Source organism: Emydura macquarii, unplaced genomic scaffold (assembly GCF_026122565.2).
Source record: "Emydura macquarii macquarii isolate MOO-44397 ecotype Brisbane River unplaced genomic scaffold, CSIRO-AGI_Emac_v2 contig_1790, whole genome shotgun sequence".
Lineage (NCBI taxonomy): Eukaryota > Metazoa > Chordata > Testudines > Chelidae > Emydura > Emydura macquarii.
In genome coordinates this window covers 16,074,663-16,093,637 of record NW_027131927.1, presented here as the reverse complement: position 1 = coordinate 16,093,637, position 18,975 = coordinate 16,074,663, and the positions used below count along the sequence as shown (strand labels likewise).

Genomic DNA, 18,975 nt, shown 5'->3' with positions numbered 1-18,975 from the left:
ACTCCAGAAGTGTTGAATTGCACAGACTATATGCCTCCCCCACTAAAAAAAAATTTAAAAAAAAAACCAACCTACTGATTCTTCCATGCATATGTTAAAGCAGCAACCAATAAGAATAGGAGTGACAGGAGACTGAACAAAGGGCCCTAATATATTGCGTAAAGAGGAGAGCTGATCAGAGCTGGAGCTGTATCATTACATCTCTAGAGAAGGTAGCTTACTGCAAGACTTTAAAAACTGACACCACCTTAGGATTGGGCCTAAGAGCCAAAGTGAGGAAAAAACTGTGCCATCACACCCTTGCCCTAAAAGAACATACATCCCTCCTGTAACTGACAGGAATAACTGTGCACAGTATTTAACTGTGATAGTGCATATCAAATTTATAAGAAGTAACTTTAAAATGTAACTTACTACATCTTGTCTTTGCTGTAACTTTTCATTTTCTGGTTTCACTCCACTTTCTTACCTACAGGAGATCATAGTGTCTTTTCCTATCTTATCTTCAGTTTATTTCCTCTCCTTTCATTCCCTTGGCCTCCTTGCCCTTTTGTTAGGCTTTCATTTCTCCTCCCAACTTCTTAATATCCAATTTTTCTTCACTCATTTCCATTCACACACAGGGCTTTGAAATTTTATCGGACACCTAACAGCCAGTCCTAAAAAAGAAGTACCACTATGCACGTTCTGGCCTAAAATAGGAGTGCCAGAACACCGTTCCTGCTCCTCACAAAGTGGCATCAGGGTGGTGTTCCAGAATGTTCTAGCACAACTTGACCCCTGCTAACTGCCAAAGTAAGTAAATATAGTGTGGCCTCAATACCCATGGATAACCAGGTAAAAAACCAATCCCACTGTAAAAGGAATCTCAGTCCCTCTCAGAGGGTGATGCCCTGCAAGTTGCTTGGGGACTCCATTTCCATCTAGCAGGTGCGAAACATCTGAAGCCTCCCTCACATTCCCTTCGGACACAGCAAGTTGTCTACTGTAATGTTTCCCAAATAGCACATCCTGACTCACCAGTGGGTAGCAGGAAGGTTCTGGATGAGTCAGAAGGTTCTAGTCAAACATTTCTCTAGTCCTGGTGCAGAGCAGAGGCCTTGGGGGAGGGTTAGAAAGCACGCCTGCCCTGCACTCACCCCTCGGTGGCAGCTGAACTCAGCACCCCACCCAAGGCTTTGTGACTTGGCATGTGAGATTGCAGCACCACTCAGGTTTGGCCCTGACAAGGCCATCGGGGCCAAATCCACATGATGCTTCAACTCCCTGGGCAAGGTCGTAATGCCCACAGCAGGGCCCATGGCCCTGAGCCCAGCCACAGTCCCACGGGACTGGAGTCCCCCACTGCAGGCTCACTCTCCAACCCTCCCCTCTGGGGCCTGCACGTCACACTGGGCCAGAACTAGGCTTGCCGTGTCTGGGTTGAGGGTGACGGTGGATAAAAAAACCACAATGCAGTTGGTGGATTGTGTTAGTAAAATGTTTGGGAACCACTGGTCTACTGTTAACTGATGCTATATGGGGCAAGAGGGAGTGTCTACCGCTCTACCATTCCCCTCATTTTTCTGGCTGCCATGTGTGGGATCCTCCAATAGAACAGCACCAGTGTTTGTCTCTGCTCTTAGCTTTCAAGCAGGACCAGCAGGACAGCCAAATACAAGTTGCACAGAGGTCTGCAAGGCTCTGAACGACATCAATAAAACCAACAAGACCATGATCAGTCTTAGCTTTGCTGCAGCTTGACAATGGTATTAAAGGCAGAAGTACTGAAACTGTTTGCAGACCGAGAACATAGCACTGTATGTTTATCTTCTTTCCATTCAGAGGTTCCTCAGAAGCTAGTGACATTTGCCACACTCAATATGTGAGTGAACTTTTCCAGCCCTGATGTTGTACTGAGTTCACGGCTTCCCTTCCCCACAGGGACATAGGCAAAGAGGAGCTCCAGAATGCCAGAAACTCCCAGAAGTGCACAGCAACAGCACTGCACCTCAGGAGGCTTGCAGACATGAACTGCTCATCCATACATCTCCATGGAATATCTTTTTCCCTCCTGGCATCAGCTTTGTGGATCTGTGCCATGCCCTCTGCTTGCCAGTTATAGACTCCCCAACTAGGTCTCAGCACTATTTGCTGTACCATGCACCAACCCCACTGGTTCTCAGCTGAAGTCTGGGGGGTGAGACACAGGTAAAGTCTGCATTTGCAACAAAATCTACCACTGTCCTTGAGTTTACAAATCAATTTTCAAGTTGGCAAAACTTCAAAGTGACCTAAAACTCATAAAGTCAGGTCTTTACACAGAAATGCTGCTTCCAACTTTTGTTACATACAATGTATAATTGCGAACAACTCTGTGCGTGCGCACACCACAAAACCAGAAAGTCCGATAGTCTCATTTAGGTTTTGAAGCTGGACAGTAGAGGAGCTCAGGGGCAGTTCAGTGATTTAATTTAGGCAGGTATTGCCCAGAGCTTCCCCTCCGCCCCTCAGTTGTGCACAGAAAAACATTACACAAAATCAAATTTTTAAATGATCATTTTCAGAGAACTGTAACTTGAGAATCCCTTAATCAAATGAGCCCAGATATGCACCACCACCACCTCCAGCCAAGCTCTCAAATGACAGCGATTTTCAGGACAATTTGAACATGTGTATTCTAGAAACCTCAAAAAATGTCTAAACAGAAAGTGTTACTCAACCTTAAGCATGATGCTGAAAGGGCTGACCCTTACTTATGTTCAAATACATACACTTCATCATCATACAACTACTGAAACAGCCTCTGAAGTTGCAAGAAACACCTAATCAAATGATTAAGGATAAGGCAGCGTAGCAGAAGTGGTCAGCTTCTGAGCGCTGCGGTGCTCTCAGATGGTCTGGGAGTTCTCAGGAGGGCAAGACAGTGGCAGCTCTCAGCACCTGTGGGGACTCCCAGATCCAAGCCACTGCCAGGGGCCCCATTGCTGTCAGTCCGGGCAGGCAGTGGGGACTCATAGCCCCGCAGCTCCAACCCACCAGCCATGCTGTCGTCAGCTGCAGCAGGGGCCCTGCGGCTTGGAGCCAGGACCGGGGGGAGCCCGGTGCTCCAAGCTGGGACCGTGAAGCTCCCAGCCACCACAGGCGGCAAGGGGAGGGACCCCAGGGCTCCGAGACACACTGCTCCCATTGTCAGTGGGGGCAGTCCAGAGCTCAGCCGGTCCCCAGAGATCCCAGGCAGGGGCCCCCGCAGCTCCAAGCTGCCGTGGGGGGACAGGTGACCCATCTGGCGGAGCTTTAAGCCTCCAGGGCAGGGGTGCTGGACCCTCATCCTCGTCAGCCCCATTTTGTTATGGTTATTTTAGTAAAAGTGAGGGACAGGTCACAGTTCCGTGAATTTTTGTTTACTGCCCATGACTTTTACTAAAAATAACTGGGACAAAATCAACCTTACAAATGATTTAAAAAAAAGTGTACAGTGAAGTTAACTGTACAATGAAGGTAACTGCAAAAAGGGAATGCAAGTGAGTAAGATTGGCCTACTAGTAGTATATTGGTAATGCACATCTCTGACTTGCAACATTCATCCTTCTCCAGTAAGAATTCAAACAAATACTTCTCATGGGAGTTTCTCATAATCAACATGAACCCTAGTTAACTAACTTCTCTCTTTTGGTTTAGGTACTACATCTGATTGAGTCCTCTAATTTTTTGTTGTTCTACAGAATTTTTTTTTTTTTTAAATTAACCTCTCTCTATCTTGTTGCCATGTGAATAATGCTATATAAACTGACAAAGCTAACTATACCTGAAGACAATGAAACTGACTATAACTTGCCATGAAATGTACAAAATAAAGTTAGCAAAAATATTTCTCCTAATGTTTCAGTTATGCAGTTCTCAGCAGGTATGGAGGTTTCAGACAGCAATATGATTTTCTGGTTCTGTCCAGTTAACATTAGCCAGATGAACCTTTGCACTACCTGGACACTGGAAATTTGATTTTTACCTATGAGTTCAGGGATTGTCTCACTACATCACTTTACCACAGTTTTAAGAAAGTCATCTAGAATTCTAATTTACAAGAACAAATTTGCTCCATCCTCATTTGGGCATATGTAAAAAATACCAAAGTGAACATGCAGTAGATATATCTGCCTGAATAGCTATATATAATGACATTCAAATAAAGCACACGTTTTATAAAAGAAAGATTACAGCTATACTGAAAGCTATTACCTACCTTTCAAATGAGATGAGGCATAATTTTCAACTCCAGCTCAACCCAAGAGATTTTAGTTGATGTCACATTATTTAGATACAATAATTTTTTTACATTCATCCAAAAATACAATCTGCTCCTTATATTCAAGACTACATGTCATTTACATATAAAAAGGTTACCTGTGCAAGAAGTCAGGAGCTTTATTTAGCAAAGTGTAGTACTGCCTCACAAACTCCCGCCCTACAAGCAGGGGACTTGGCTTCTCCATCACCATTTCTTTGGTACACAGTGTCAAATGCTGTAATTAAAGAGCAAAATTAAAAAAATTACTTTAAAAACTACTCTGCAATTTAACAAGTCCATTCATTCATCCCCTTACTTAGGATTTTTATTAAATCCTATGTAACACACAAATCACTATTTGGTAAGAAACCATTGCACTATCATGTAGTCTCAGACTCAATACCACCTGAATAACTCAAGATTTCTGTGATTTAATCATTCATTATCTGACAAATTGAACTAATTTGCAAGACCTCAAAGTAATTAGTAAGCACAACAGTTTCAGTGAAACAGACCAGAGGCACGCTATACTTACTAAATTCATTTAAACAACATATTATCCAAAATACTGGCAATTAGCTTATCCCTTATAACCAAGAGGTTAATAAAAGTCAAAAAAGGTTTCAGTAAAAGAGGTTAACTGCTTATGTCCTTTGGTCTTTTTATCTTTCAGCAGTACTTGCAGCAGTACTTGCACTGAAAGCAGAAAAACCTACTAAGATATGCTCACCATCTTTAATATAGCAAACGTACCTACTACCCTGTAGGTAGTACTACCTTGCTTTTCCAGAAGGTATCATCTGTGCTGGAGCCTCATTTTTGGGTCTTGTGCTTTCAACACAAGTCATGTGAGAAATTCCTTGGCTATTACAATTATCTGATGTTTCAAGGTACATGTCTGGAGATTCAGCAGTTTTGCTTTAATGACCATGCTCTCTCTCTCTCTGATCTCTCAGAATTTTCTAGCCCAGTTCCTTTCAAAACTAGGAACTCAAATTGAGGTATATTTGGCCCAATCAAATAAGAGACATCCTGTAAGATCCCAAAAGTTGGGGGGGAGGGGGAGGAAGGGGATTTCAAAGCAGGCTCTGAAGAAAAGAGGAACACAGTACAATTCCTCCACATACAGTCAATCTAAGGAGAATTATAAAAGTATGCATTGAGTATCTGTGGCAACCGTGCTTAAGATTATGATTGAAAACTACTTGAACACTAGCAAAGGAGACCGCTCTGCCTCAATGTACAAGCTTTGACATGATCTAATTGCAAGCCAATCAAGTTGTAGCATTGTGCATTACTATTTTAGACAGCCACTCACTCCTTTTTGTGACAGCATTGTCCATATTATTCAAGCCAAAGGAGCAGAGCTGAGGGGAACTGAAGAGCTTCACTTTGCCCCAAAGGAGAGTTAACAGCACAATCTGTTGTAAAAGTGGGAAGACAAAGCAGGTGAGATATCTTTCTTTAGACCAACTTCTGTCGGGAGAGAAACAAGCTGAAGACGACCTTCTTCAGATCAGGTAAAACTGGGAGGTCCAACACCAGCATGGAGAAAATGGATTTCAAAGGGATCTTTAATAGCATCTTATCCTATAAACTTTTGGTATAAAAGTGGCTCAAATGCTGAAATGCACTCCTGTGCAAACTTAAATCAATACCTCAAGAAGATGACTTCCCATGTAAAAATAAGAATTGTAGCTCACAAGTACTGATTGGCTAACAAACATCAGTATTGTCAGTCTGTGTCATGTACATATTAATGTAATGCTTTTTAACCGACAAACCCTACATTAGGAAACATGTCGAGCCCAGCATGAACACAAGAGGCTACAGAGACCATCTACACCTAGTATATGAGGCCAAAATGGCTGCCAAATGAAAACAGGATGGATTTAGCTCAAGTTCCTTTCAGGGCTTGTCTACACAAGGACACTTAGGAAAGTTAATGTGAATTAACTAAAATGTACAAAATCCCTTTGTGGACACTCATTCAGAATTAAAGTGATCTTAATTACATTTAGCTAGTGAATTAAGCTAAACCAAATTAAGATCACTAATTCTGAATGGTAATGTCTACACAAGGGTTTAATGTAGTTTAAACTAATCCACATTAAATTTACAGTTTTTGAGTTAATTCAGATTAATTTTCCTGAGTGTCTCAGTGTAGACAAACTGACTGAGGTAGGATGATACGGCCCCACCATGCTCAGGAAACTTCCATGCTAAACACTATGTAAGGAGGGCAAGGACTTGCAAGTTAGAATTGTACAACTTCCCCTGACAATGTGACAAGCTATGGACAGCGCTCAGACCAATAGGACTGTGTCATTAATTACAGTAAGTTTCAGAACTACGCTCACACAACCCAATAGTGCTGAAGTGCAGAGTTCTTTGCACCTAAGGTTGGGGAGGAGTATAACATGCAGGCTGTGCAGTCTAGAGCATAGTTTCTCAACCTGTGGTATGCATACCCCTGGGGGTACACAAGGCAGGCAGGGAGTAGCCAGGGAAAAAGAGTGAAGAGAAGGCAGGTGGCAGCTACTGACTTCTGGGGAAGCTGGGCAGCAGCAGCCCGCTTCCCACCTGGTCCCAGCTCCCAGCTGGGAGGTGGGTGGCAGCCACTACAGTCCCAGGAAGCTGGGGTGCAGCCGCCAGCTTCCTGCCTGGTCCCAGCTGGTAGGCAGGTGACACCTACCGGCTTTTGGGGAAGGCGTGCAGCAGGTGCCCGCTTCCTGCCCAGTCACAGCTGGGAAGCAAGCAGCAGCCGCCGACTCTTGGGGGAAGCGGGTGGCAGCCCCCGGCTTCCCACCAGGTCCCAGTTCCCAGATGGGAGGCAGGCAGCAGCCACTAGCTTCTGGGGAAGGCGGGCAACAGCCCCCCGCTTCCCGCCGGGTCCCAGCTCCTAGGTGGGAGCCCGGTGGTAGCCTCCTGCATCTTGCAAGCTGGGCTCGCAACTGGGTGGCAGCCATCCGCGCCCCGGCTCCGAGCCAAGGGACAGCCTCCCATGCCCCGGCTCGAAGATGGGCAGCAGCCACCTGCCCACATCTCTGGGTCCCAGCCGGCGCAGAAGCCTCCTCTGACCCAGCTCAAATTGGATGGCAGTCGCCCACTGCCTGGGCTGGTAGCCAGGCAGCAGCTGCCTGCAACTTGCCCAGGCAGCAGCTCCCTCCCTGGCTCAAAGCCCAGTGCCCAGAAAATTTGTCAATTTCACTGCTCTAGCTGAGCAGTGAAGTTGACAACAATGACAACCCCAGATTTCACCAGTTACCCTCTTTCCCTGTCTCTCTCTCATCCTCCTTCCCTGTCTCTCACCTCTTCCTCCTCTCAAATCTATGGCAAAAAATTTGGCACGGCGCTTTACATTCCCCAGCATTGGCATGCCATTCAATGTCTCCTAGCTTTGGCCAACATCACCTCTAGCCCAAGTACATACTTGAGTTGCACACCCCTGGTGTAAAGGTGGTAACCATACCCACACTAGATCTGACATCTGTCATATCACAGCCTTATATATTCAGCCCTTCCTCCAACATATGGCTCACATTAGTCCGTAAACATAAAATCCCATGGAAAATTGAGTGTTGGGGTATTTATTAAAATTTTCAGAAGTTAGGGGGTATTTGCTACATAAAAGGTTGAGAAACACTGGTCTAGAGGAACCTTCCTTCCTATAGGAAGATCTTTCAGTAGTCAGGTCTACTCAGTAAAATTGAGAAGACTGCCTTGGCTGACTATTACAAAAAAAGAGAGACTCACTAAATCTTGATTCAGGGACCACTGATGAAGACTTTACCTGCTTTACTGTCAATCATCGTTAGGTGAGACACACAACTGGGTACATTCTTAGAGACAGAACCTAATTCTACCAATAGGGCTTACAATCACATGTATAGTTTCTGCTTCTGGACAAAAGATGTCCTGGGTGTGCTTTTTCCTGCATGAACTCCCATAACAGATTACATGTATACCTGGTTATTCTAACTAGAACCAAATTTGGAAAATCTGTTCTAAGTATTGTCCCTGGACCAAAGAAATCTTGTGGTCATCTGTTCTCAGATGTGATATAGATGGGCATTTGTCTCCACCAAAACTTGAAGGGGCCACTGAAATTTTCATGGGGAGGTTACTAAACACGAGCCACAAGTGTAGTACCAGCATTGATAACACTTTGGTCTCCAACTCCCTCTTACACAGGTGTCCCTAATGAGCGAATATGCACATTGCAGCACACAATAAATCAGCCAACAGGAATATAACTTCCACTACAGGTCACAATCCACCATCTTTGGGAATCAAACACCATGCTAACTATAGGGCTTAGAAGCCAGTTAACTAAGACGGCCATTTCATTCTGATCTTTCAGTTCAAAGTCTTAAGTCATATCCAGTAATAAGAAATGATTAAATTTTTCTATCACATGACCTCCATGTCCCTCTCTACCCATATGACAGAGCATTAAACACACTGAAGTGGCACCTTCATGAGAAAGTGGCTGATATGTAAAACCAGAACTCCAATAATTCCTAAGACACTTCAACTTGCTACCAAAAGAAATTGGAGGTGTGAGAAATTAACGCAGTAGGCATTAATGCTGAGAAATGCAAAAGCATGGAGTCTTAGAAGGTGAAAAGAGGCATGACTCAGCAGCATGGCAACAGGTCTGGAGATTAGCCAATGTACAAACAAACAATAGTGACCTACTAGATACTTCAGTAATTTGTAAAGCCTGCCCTCCCCCAGAAAGTCTCCAGTGCTCCAGCACCTGAAACTAATGATAATATCTCTGGGTCAAGCTTGCAGTTATGCATCAATACCATTGCCTCTCAGTAAGTCATTGACAGTTTGCCAAAGAACTGGCACTCAGAGAAAACGGATTGGGAAAGCAACAGTACCCCTCAACATTACACTCCTGTGCTGGCATGCTAGCAAGAATGTGCTGCCAGTCCCTTAATGCACCACAGTAGAGGGTATTGGCTAGGCAAGGTCCCCTGTCATCTGAGCTCTGCATTCTCTCAGCCCAAAAGCACAGATGAGAGCTGGGTGCTCACAGAAGTGTCTCACACGGTCATACTCGCCAGCAAGATAGAATGACCTTGGTCAGTTGATCCAGCCCACCAGATCAACAGCACCTCCACACCACCCTCTCAGAATACCATGTCACAGTGTGGGAGGCTTGTGAAATCAGACAGAGTCGCAGAGCCTGCACTTTATCCAGATGATGGCACCCTCTAACTCTCAGAAAGCACATGGGGTCCCAGGAGGGACTCAAACTCATTAAAGCCTCTTCCTGCATGCACATCAGGTCTCAGCTTCTCAATGGCCCATTGCCTGCTTTCCAATGACAATAGTGTGAAGCTTCTCAGAAAGAGCCTTGGCACAAGACACCTTTATACTTCTACAATGAGGCTTGAGCATCACACATACACTCCCATGGAGGTAATGGTATGATACGTTCATAACACCCGTCTTGTTAGATGCTAGCTACCTTCTTCACATCGGTGTTCTTGTCTTACATTCAGGCACTGACTAGAAGTGAGTATAAGCACATGACCCTCTCTGCTTTGGAAAGTGCTGTACTCCATCAAAACTAGTGCCATGGAGTAGACAAGAGTCCTGAGCTAACCAGCCAAGCTCAAATGCCAACTAGTGAAGCACTGTGAGAAGTCCAATCAGAAGAAAGCCAGCCTGATCAATTGATTTTGCCCAGAGAGAGAATCAAAGCTAAGTCAGAGGCACAGCTGACATCAACATCCCAGGTTCAGCAACAACAGGAAACCTACAGGGGTGAAACAAAATATTTGTCAGCCATTTAAGTCTCAGGCAGTTTAGCTCAGTGGAGCATCAAACAAGAAACAATCTCAGAGCTCCAAGCCAAGTGTCAGTGCCAAGGACTGCTAGCTACTGTATTAACATTGGCTAAAAAATCACATTTGAGGCAGTGGCTTAAAAGAAGTAAAGCTCTAAACTAAATAGCTGGTACAGAGCTGAACCTAAATTACCTAAATCAGTTAAAACTTTGTGATAGAAAGCCAAAGACAGAACTGTATGCTCAATTATCACAGAAAAATGTAATGCTTCCAAACAGGACACGAAGCAATAAGAACGGATCGGAGCGGCTGGGAGCTCCAACAGGGAGCTCTTGATAACCACAAAGAAAAGAATTGCCTGGAACATTCTGGGGCCTCAAAGAACTGAGGCTAGCATATGCTCAGTAGGCAGGGCCCTGAAATTGGCCTACACAGTCTTCAGGGGGAACAAAAAAATCTAATGGATTAGGAAGCTCCCCAGCATGACTCACAACGGTGACAAGACACAGAAGTACAAATCCTGCATAGATATTAACTTCAGAAAAGCAAGCAGCTTGATTTCAAAAAGTTCAAAGACTCTTTTCATGCTAAAGGAGCAGACACCTGTGTTTTCATAATCACAGTTTGGTTTTTTAATGCAACTGTAGGAGAAGTACAGTCAATGGAAACCATACAATCTTAAGTTTTTACAAGATTTATAAGAACCAGTCAACCAGCACTATATTCTTCGGTATAAATAGAGGAAAGCGAAGGTGTTCATATGCCATAGACTAACAACAGAAATACCTTTAAGTTCAAAATAAAACAGTATTGTTTGACCACAGGAACACAAAATGCAATATTGATCAGACTAGTGATTCATGTAGCCTAAAATCCCATTGCTTAGAGTGACAAGTACAAGCTCTTTAAGGGGAAGACTCGAGAAACCTTACAGAAGATAGTTAAGGGATAAGCAACCCACCAGGCAAGTTCCTCCTTTACTCCCATTAGTCAGAGATTAGTTTAGGCCATGAATATGAAAGTCTGTTTTTAATATCTTTATTAGAACTCTGGATATTCCTATTATTAGAGCCCTGCAAATCCGTGGATGTGGTTGTATTGTTTACCATCTTTGCAGTTCATGGATCGGATGCAGATCCAAATTTTTACATCTGTGCAGGGCTCTAAACAGTGAGATAGGGTGGGGGTGCAGATACATATAAAAGGGAGTGCAGAATGATACAAGTTAATTATCGCAGAGGCAGATCCAGATTTTTGTATCTGCGCAGAGCTCTACCTATTATCCGTAAGACTGTCCAGTCTTTCTTGAATCCTGCTGCGCTTAACTTCAATTATATATTGTAGCATTAAGTGCCATAGGCAAATAACACTTTGTGGGAGAAGTGTTTCCCTTTATCACTTTCAATTTGCTCCCTTTCAGTCTCACTGAGTGTCTCCTTATTCTTATATTACAACAAAGGATAAACAGAACTTACTGTTCTACCTTTACAAACATTTTTTTCTTCCCTTCTGTCCCCTCTTTAAAGCAAGCAGTCCCACTCGTCTCAATTTCTTCATATGGAAGTTTATCTACGCTTGTTATCACTACGGTTACCAGCCTCTGAACCCACTATTTCTGCTACACCCTTTGAAACAGGAGGACTAAAGCTGAACAGATGAATGTACCACTGATTTATATCATGCCATTATAATGTTTTCAATTCCATTTTCCATGCAATTCCTTACACATCCAAATATTGTTTGCCTTTTTTTTCTTTTTTGGTGGGGGACCATAGCTGCACTTTAAGCAGGCATCTCCACAGATCTCTCCAGGCCTTTTTCTTAGTTGTTACATATAATTTACAAAAGAGACATGAGTAATTCAAGTTATTCCTTCCTATAAACATTGCACTGTAAAACCGTATTTTAAAAGGTAAAATATCCCAATGTATGCCAATAAATACCCTTCTTCAACATTTGACATGTCTGGGTGTTTGGAGGAAGAGGCAAACACATAAATCAGAATAAAGTGTGAAATCAAGACACCATATCAACAATGGTCAGTAACTTTAAGAGTTCAACAAGTTTAAGACTGAAGGTGGGTTTTTTTGTTGTTTTTTTTTTTAAAAACAGCCTATAACTGTCACACAATATATTAAATATAAAGTTGCATAGCTAAGCATTCAGAAGTCAGGAAGTGACAACCAAAGAGACAACCACCACCAACACCACTGCGTATGACTCATGAAAGAGAAGCTAGGATATCCTAAAGTGGTCACTGGGAGAGGTGTTTTAATGCGGATTTAATGTTCAAGGTACTTCTCATAGTAGTCTGTGATCCTTATGCCCTTTCAAAAGGGGAGAATTCAATTAAAAAACCAACATTGAACAAACTAGGAAATGCAGAGTTATGGTCTCTTTACAAGACAGCTACCGCTACAAGAAAAAACAAGAAATGCAGAGTTGGGGCAACACTTCCCATTCAGTAGTCACACCACCTTAACTCTCACCCTGTATGAATGTACTGTGTGGTTCCTAGTCCCACTTGCATTACCAATCTCTAATTATTTGCCATTTTACCTGCGGACACCACAATCCCAGATCAGCATTTCTATTCATACACTTCCATAGACTCTCACTATGTTTTGTGAAGCGCTATTGACCTAGCATTACTGCAGCCTCTTCACATATTTCACAATAGACTAACAAGCTTAAGGAGGGGCAAGGTACTGTAACATCTCCAGCTCCTCAGGATAAAAATCAAAGGGGTCAGAGTTAAGATTGTGAGAGATCTGAAGCATCACTTTAACCATGCAGTTCCTGCGTTTTGCATTTAGTTTTTGGGAATAGACTCACATTCAAGAACAGCATGAACACAGCATCATAGAGCACCTTCAACCTTCACACTATGTTAACTAGTCTGCTGCATATTAACATATATTGTTTCTGAAAAATAATGTGCAGGGGACACAAAACTCAGAAAGATGGAAGTCTGTAGGAAGGATCTGACCAACTTGATGTATTCTTGTGGCTCAAATGACATTCAGATTGTGCAGGATCTAAACTTTTCCTTTTAAAAAGTTACTGCAGAGACAAACAGATGATACAAAGATTACAGAACAGGAAGAGAAACAAAGTAGGCTGGGGAATTAAAAAACAGGGGACAGTCACAGTAAGTGATCCTAGAGGCAAATATTTTCTCCGGATTGATGCAGAATGCAATGTTGTATTGATCAAACAAACAACACTGATAAGGGTAACTGAAACTTTACTATTAAAGAAAGGCCATATTCTGTCTTGATTTCTGTGCAAATCTCCTACCACCAGAGGGCATTTCAAGAGACATCTTGAATTTAAATATGTTTATATCCCAGGCACTACCATAAATACAAATGGAAGTTCAGTCTTTATCAAATGAGGTTGACACCACTGATCTAGACTATTGTGACAGACCAACTACATCAGATTTGTAGAAAATTGAACTGTGTATGTTGTATCTACTGGAATATTTTAGGATTGCATGCAAATCTCACCAATAGGGAGGATTTTTTAAATCTACTTCATCTGAAGGAGCAGGGATGGCCACTACTAGAGAAGGGACATTGGGCAGCATGACCCAGGGCTCTGAGGTGCCACCGAGCATTCTCCATCTCAAGTGCTTGGCTAGCTAGTTCTTGCTCACGTGCTCAGGGTCTACTGATCACCATATGTCAGGTCAGGAAAAGATTTTGCCGCACATGACCTTTGGTTTGCCTTCCTGTACAGCATGATGGTGCAGGTACCTCGCCAGGTCTATCTGGGTATAACTCATTTATTTCGGTGCCATTGCAGGGGCCTTAACCACTGGTGTATCTCAGTCCCACCTATCCTCTGCCTGTAGCACATGGTAGTCAAGTCTCCTGTGGGCTGTAATGCTTTGGTCTCATTTCAGTTGTCGGGTTTAGTGTGTGACAGCTGACTGTGGTGGCCTGTGATATACAGGAAGTCAGGCTAAATGATTTACTGGTCCCTTCTGGCTATAACTCTGACTAATACTGTAAATTGATACACAACTGGCATGTTGAATGAAGTTACACAGCTCAAGGTATTATCTTTACCATCTATAATAAAGTTTTGTAATTGACTAGATTAAATTCTTTCACTATAATTAGTTCCATGTGGAATTATAAAGGTAGGTGTGCTGTGTTTGATAAAGAATGCCAAATTGCCATAATTATTCAGGGCTGCATAGCCAAAACATTAATAGATCTGGAGGTCAGTTGATAAGCCAATTTAATATAAATGAAAGCTATATTTACAATATTTCAATCCTTGATACTTCTTTCAGGTTATTCCACTAAGTAAACAACATTGTGACAGATGTCATATCTGAGGTAAGCCACCAGTAAAGTACCTGAGAGATCAGCTCTGGGCTGTTGTGCTTGTGTAGAGAGGTAAAGTTTGCTAACACCACCAAAAACTGCAAGTCTCGTTAGTCACAGTTAAATCTCAGAAAGTTTTAAACATCTCTGAGCAGTGATCTATGAAACAGGTAATTAGTCCAAAGTGACCTATATAGACGTAATAGGGCTAAAGATTGAAAGACCACGTGTGTGTGTTCTGGACAGACCTCACAAATGTACTGAATCCTGATGATGCCCCATCTGAAGTACTGCATCCAGTACTGATGGCATTTCATTCAGAATTTGTGCCTCCACATTGCAGTAAGAGGTTAAAAAAGCACAACTAAAAGTAAAAAAATATGGCATGTCTTACCAGAAACATAATAGGCTGATAAGCCTATATGCTTTGGAGAAGGTCCAAAGAGAGATCCTGTCATTTTTTCTATGAAGAAAACATTGGGCACACCAATATTTTTGTGACACACAAAGGCTACTAAAGCATTGTTCTTTGTGCCTGCAATTTCATCACCAGATCTCCAACAAATGAAGTACTCTTAAAATGGTCAGCTCACGCAATACAGCCATTAAACAACATAGTCCAGCTTTGATGTAGAACAGTAATACTCTACTCTGGTTCTATAGTCATGTGTAGCTATGCATGGACCACCTACAGCAGGCTTTTGATGTGTACTTCACCGACTACCTAGTTCCAAGCCAGTTACAACAGATGCGTACTCTATAATGCAGTGTGGAATGGAAAAGGAGTTGCTAGGATCCTTTGAAAGCAGGAATGAAATGTTCCTCCCTATGTTAACTAGGTGGGAAGCAGAGGGATAGTCTCCTCAAAGTACTATAAAAATGCTGATGTTTTACAAACAAAACAACAAAAAGTGTTCATTATTACAAATGAGTTGAAACAATGCAGAAAACTGATTTTCCAAGTTTAACAGCATTGCCTCAATTAGAATGCAGAGGATTTCATTTCTCCCTTAATAAAGGGACTGCCATTGGTTACTGGGGTTTTCAGTCTAAGTATTATTGGATCCCAAGCTGCTACAAGACCATCATATAGCAGCAGGGTCCATGAATGCTTCCCCTACCCTAGCCATTTGCATATAGTTAGGATACTGCAAATATGGCCCTCAAATCCTTCTGTGGTCTATTTCTTTGTCACTTCAATACCTGATTACTGCAATGCATTCTACCTGTGGCGGCACCTTAAATCAACATGGAAACTTGAGCTACTACAGGTGGTGAGCTACTTGGTAAGCAACATATCTTGCCTAGGGCACAAAACACCAGTATGCCAGAGATTCACTGAGGAGTTTTTTTTAGCTGAAGCCTGCAGGAAGGCTGTTCCAGGTGTCAGGACCTGTAGAAGAAAAGAGTCTTACACCAAGCGTAGCCATGTTGTAGGTGGGCACCCTGTTAGATCTAGGGAGAGAGAGTTAGAGCAGCTCGGCCCATCACATTAGCAAATGCATAACCATGAAAGGGTTTAGGAACAAGGCAGCTGATTCTGAATCAACCCTAGCAGGCGAGGGGAACCAAGCGAACCGAGTTGAGGACGAGGAACATGGCTGCACGTGTGAAGAGAAGGCGGGGGCGGCAGCGGCACAAGCTGGTGAGTGAGGGGAGGAACTGGCGGGCCGTGGTGGACGGTCCGCTCCCTCCCTCCGGCGCCCGTGAAGTCCCGTCTCTGAATGATGTCCGGGATAGCAGGCAGCTCTGCCGACCGACGGAGAGGGGAGGAGAGCCGGAGTCTGGGGCAACCCCCCATCAAACCCAAGGGCAGCGCAGCGCCGCGCCGCGAGTGACCCGCCGCGAGTGCCACAGCCCCGGTAGCGCCCGAGACCCGATGCGCAGCGCTGCGGGCTCCACCAAGGCAGGGCTCCCCTCCCGGTGCCGGCCCAAAGGGGAAAGCCGAGCCCTGGTCTGCCCCGTGTGGGGGCATAATAGAGACAGCCCGGCCCCGCCTCCCGAGAACGGGGATCCTGGCGCTGCCCGGGCCCCACCTCCCGAGAACCACACAGCACCGGCCCGGCCCGCCTCACGCCGGTCGAGTCGAGCGCGGCTGTGTGGCCGGAAGCGGCACCTCCCGCCGGTTCTTCCCCTGCTCCGGGGCAGCCAGGCCCGGGTCCCGTCCCGCACTCACCTAGGGCAGGGCTCGGGGCAGGGCTCGCTCTCTCCCTGCGGCCTGGACGTCTCTGTGCGCGACGCAGCCTCTCTCTCCCGCTGGGGGTGGGTCGGTCCCGAGGGGAGGAGAGAGGAGACGGATGCGGCGGGGCGGGGGCTGGGCACAGGTACCGCACAGCTTGGGGAGAGGGACAGCGGCGCGCGGGCTCCGGGCTGTAGCTTCGCGTCTCCCGTGTCCCTTATTGTCTCGCCCCTGCGCCCTGCATTCCAGGGCAGGAACCCCCGTCCCCAGCCGCCTCAGCCAATTAATGTCGCCCTAGTTGTGACGTCTACTTCGCGGAACGTTCACTTCCCGCCGAACCGCACGCGGGGTTTAACTGCCGGCAGCAACCCGCTGCTGCTTCCGCCCGCGTGACGCACGCAGAGAGCGGCGGCTCGCCCCCTCCCGCCCCCTGTCCCCACACTGCAGTTCACGCGACGTGTGTGTGTGCGCGCGCGCCCCCAGCGACCTGATAATGGTCCATGCCCACGAAGGAGCTTTGCGGGCGTCAGCCCCTGGAGAAATAGCACGAACTGCTGGAACGGGCCTATGAGCAGGAGCAATAAGAGGAGCGGGCTTCCAGCCCGGGGGGTAATAATGGTACTAGCTGTGTGGATCCATCCAGCCCCCGGGGCAGTGGCATGAGCTGCAGGGGTCCTTGCAGGCCAATGAGCAGGAGCAATAAGAGGAGAGGGCTTCACGCAGCTCCCGAGCAGTATTAGCACTAGCTGCGGTGCGGGGATCTTTGCACCGCTGCCCAGTGTGAGCAGAGAGGCACGAGCCGCGGGGATTGTTCCAGCTCAATGAGCAGGGGCAACAAGGGAACGGGGAGAGGGGCTTCACTGCCTCGGGCAGTGGTCCTAGCTGCGGGATTGTTCCAGCCCCCTGAACAGTGGCACTAGCTGTGGCTGTGGGAATATTTGCAGCCCAGTGAGCAGGGGCCATAAGTGGAGATGGCTTTGCAGCCCTGGGCAATGGCGCTAGCTGCGAGATCGTTCCAGCCTCCTGGGCGGTGGTACTAGACTGGTGGAGATGGGAACTGGCAAAGCAACAGGCAGTTACACTAATTGTAAGAGTTGGGGAGGGGGAATTTTAGCTCCCGGCATGGAGGAGGAATGTGCAGTCCTGTGGTCAACGCTGACTAGCTGCTGGATGTAGAGGAGGTTGCATAAATGGGCAGTAACTGTATTTTTGAAGTGTCAATTCTTTACCTAATTTAAAAAAAAATGATTTTGCAAACTAGATCCAGTGTTGTATTTGTGAAATTTCTTTTGGGGAAGGGAGGCTAAGAAAAAAGGCCTTTGATGATGCAGAACAAGGTAAATAGTTGGGATGTGTTTATATAATAATTTAAACCACAGAAATGTAAGGAGAGGAACAAGAAAATAGTATGTCCCCTGGAGATAGGAAGCAATTGAACAAGAAACAGCTAGCTGTTTGCCAAGAACATAATGCTTCACAAAAGGCCCTACCTTTTCCAGTTTACACTAGGCTTTTCTAATGTATTCATCACCAGAGTATTTAGGTGCCAAATACAAGTTTATCCATAAAGATCCTTCCTGTTCTCCTCCACTTACTCGAGCTGCTGGTTCTTGGAATAAATATTCCCCGATCAACAATCTCTCTATTAGAAAATGTAACAGTTCGTCAGTAAGCACAAGGAAAAATTGGGAAATCATGGGTTTGGTGTCATATTCTGAAAATATACAGTTTCATTCTGTCCTGTTGTGAGCAATTCCCCAGTTAAACGCTCTCACCCAAAAGCCTGATGATCCTTGTCAGCTTGTAGCGGGCCTCCACACAGGAACTGTAACAATTTATCTAACTTCAGTATTTCTAATTGGTTCTGTTTTTTTTCTTCCCGGTAAAAAAAGTGCATTTTCACATCAATGTAGCTATAGCAATGTAAAATCCTCAGAGACCAGGCAAGATAGGGTTTACCTCATTGTAGCTAGTCTAATGAACTCAATATCTCTCAATTAGCTATCTTACAGTAAAAACTGCTTTGCCTGGCCTTCTCTAGGATTTTACATTGCAATAGATATCGAGGTAAAAAAGCAGCTTTGAAGTGAAAGCCTAGCCTCTGTTATGGCAGCAGGGGATACACTTTAAATTGGTTTAAAACTGCTTTATAAATATCTAATTTGTTCAGTCACTTAATAAACCAGTTTAAGACAATAAGCCAGCTTCATTGTGTTCTTTGTGTTCATGTTCATTGTGTTCACACAGGAATTTTTAGTGATTTAACTCAGTTTAAAGATCAATTTTAGTTAAATCAGTGCAATTTTTGTGTTTAAAAGGCTTGTCTAGCAACAAATTGAATAAGAGGTTTTGGTTAGAGTTTAAAAGATGAAAACATCCCTA

General features: G+C 44.6%; 1 protein-coding gene across 2 annotated transcripts in view; it reads right to left on the bottom strand.

Annotated features, from left to right (window-relative positions):
• The window catches only part of G3BP2 (G3BP stress granule assembly factor 2), a 45,208-nt gene extending 28,188 nt beyond the window's left edge, over positions 1 to 17,020 (bottom strand). For both annotated transcript variants that reach the window (XM_067556984.1, XM_067556985.1), the window contains exons 1-2: positions 16,591 to 17,020; positions 4,384 to 4,502 (exon numbers count right to left, since the gene is read on the bottom strand). In XM_067556984.1, coding sequence (XP_067413085.1) covers positions 4,384 to 4,478 — 95 coding nt within the window. In that variant the 5' untranslated portion in view covers positions 4,479 to 4,502; positions 16,591 to 17,020. The remainder of the gene's footprint in view (positions 1 to 4,383; positions 4,503 to 16,590) is intronic.
• Positions 17,021 to 18,975: the final 1,955 nt, after the last annotated feature.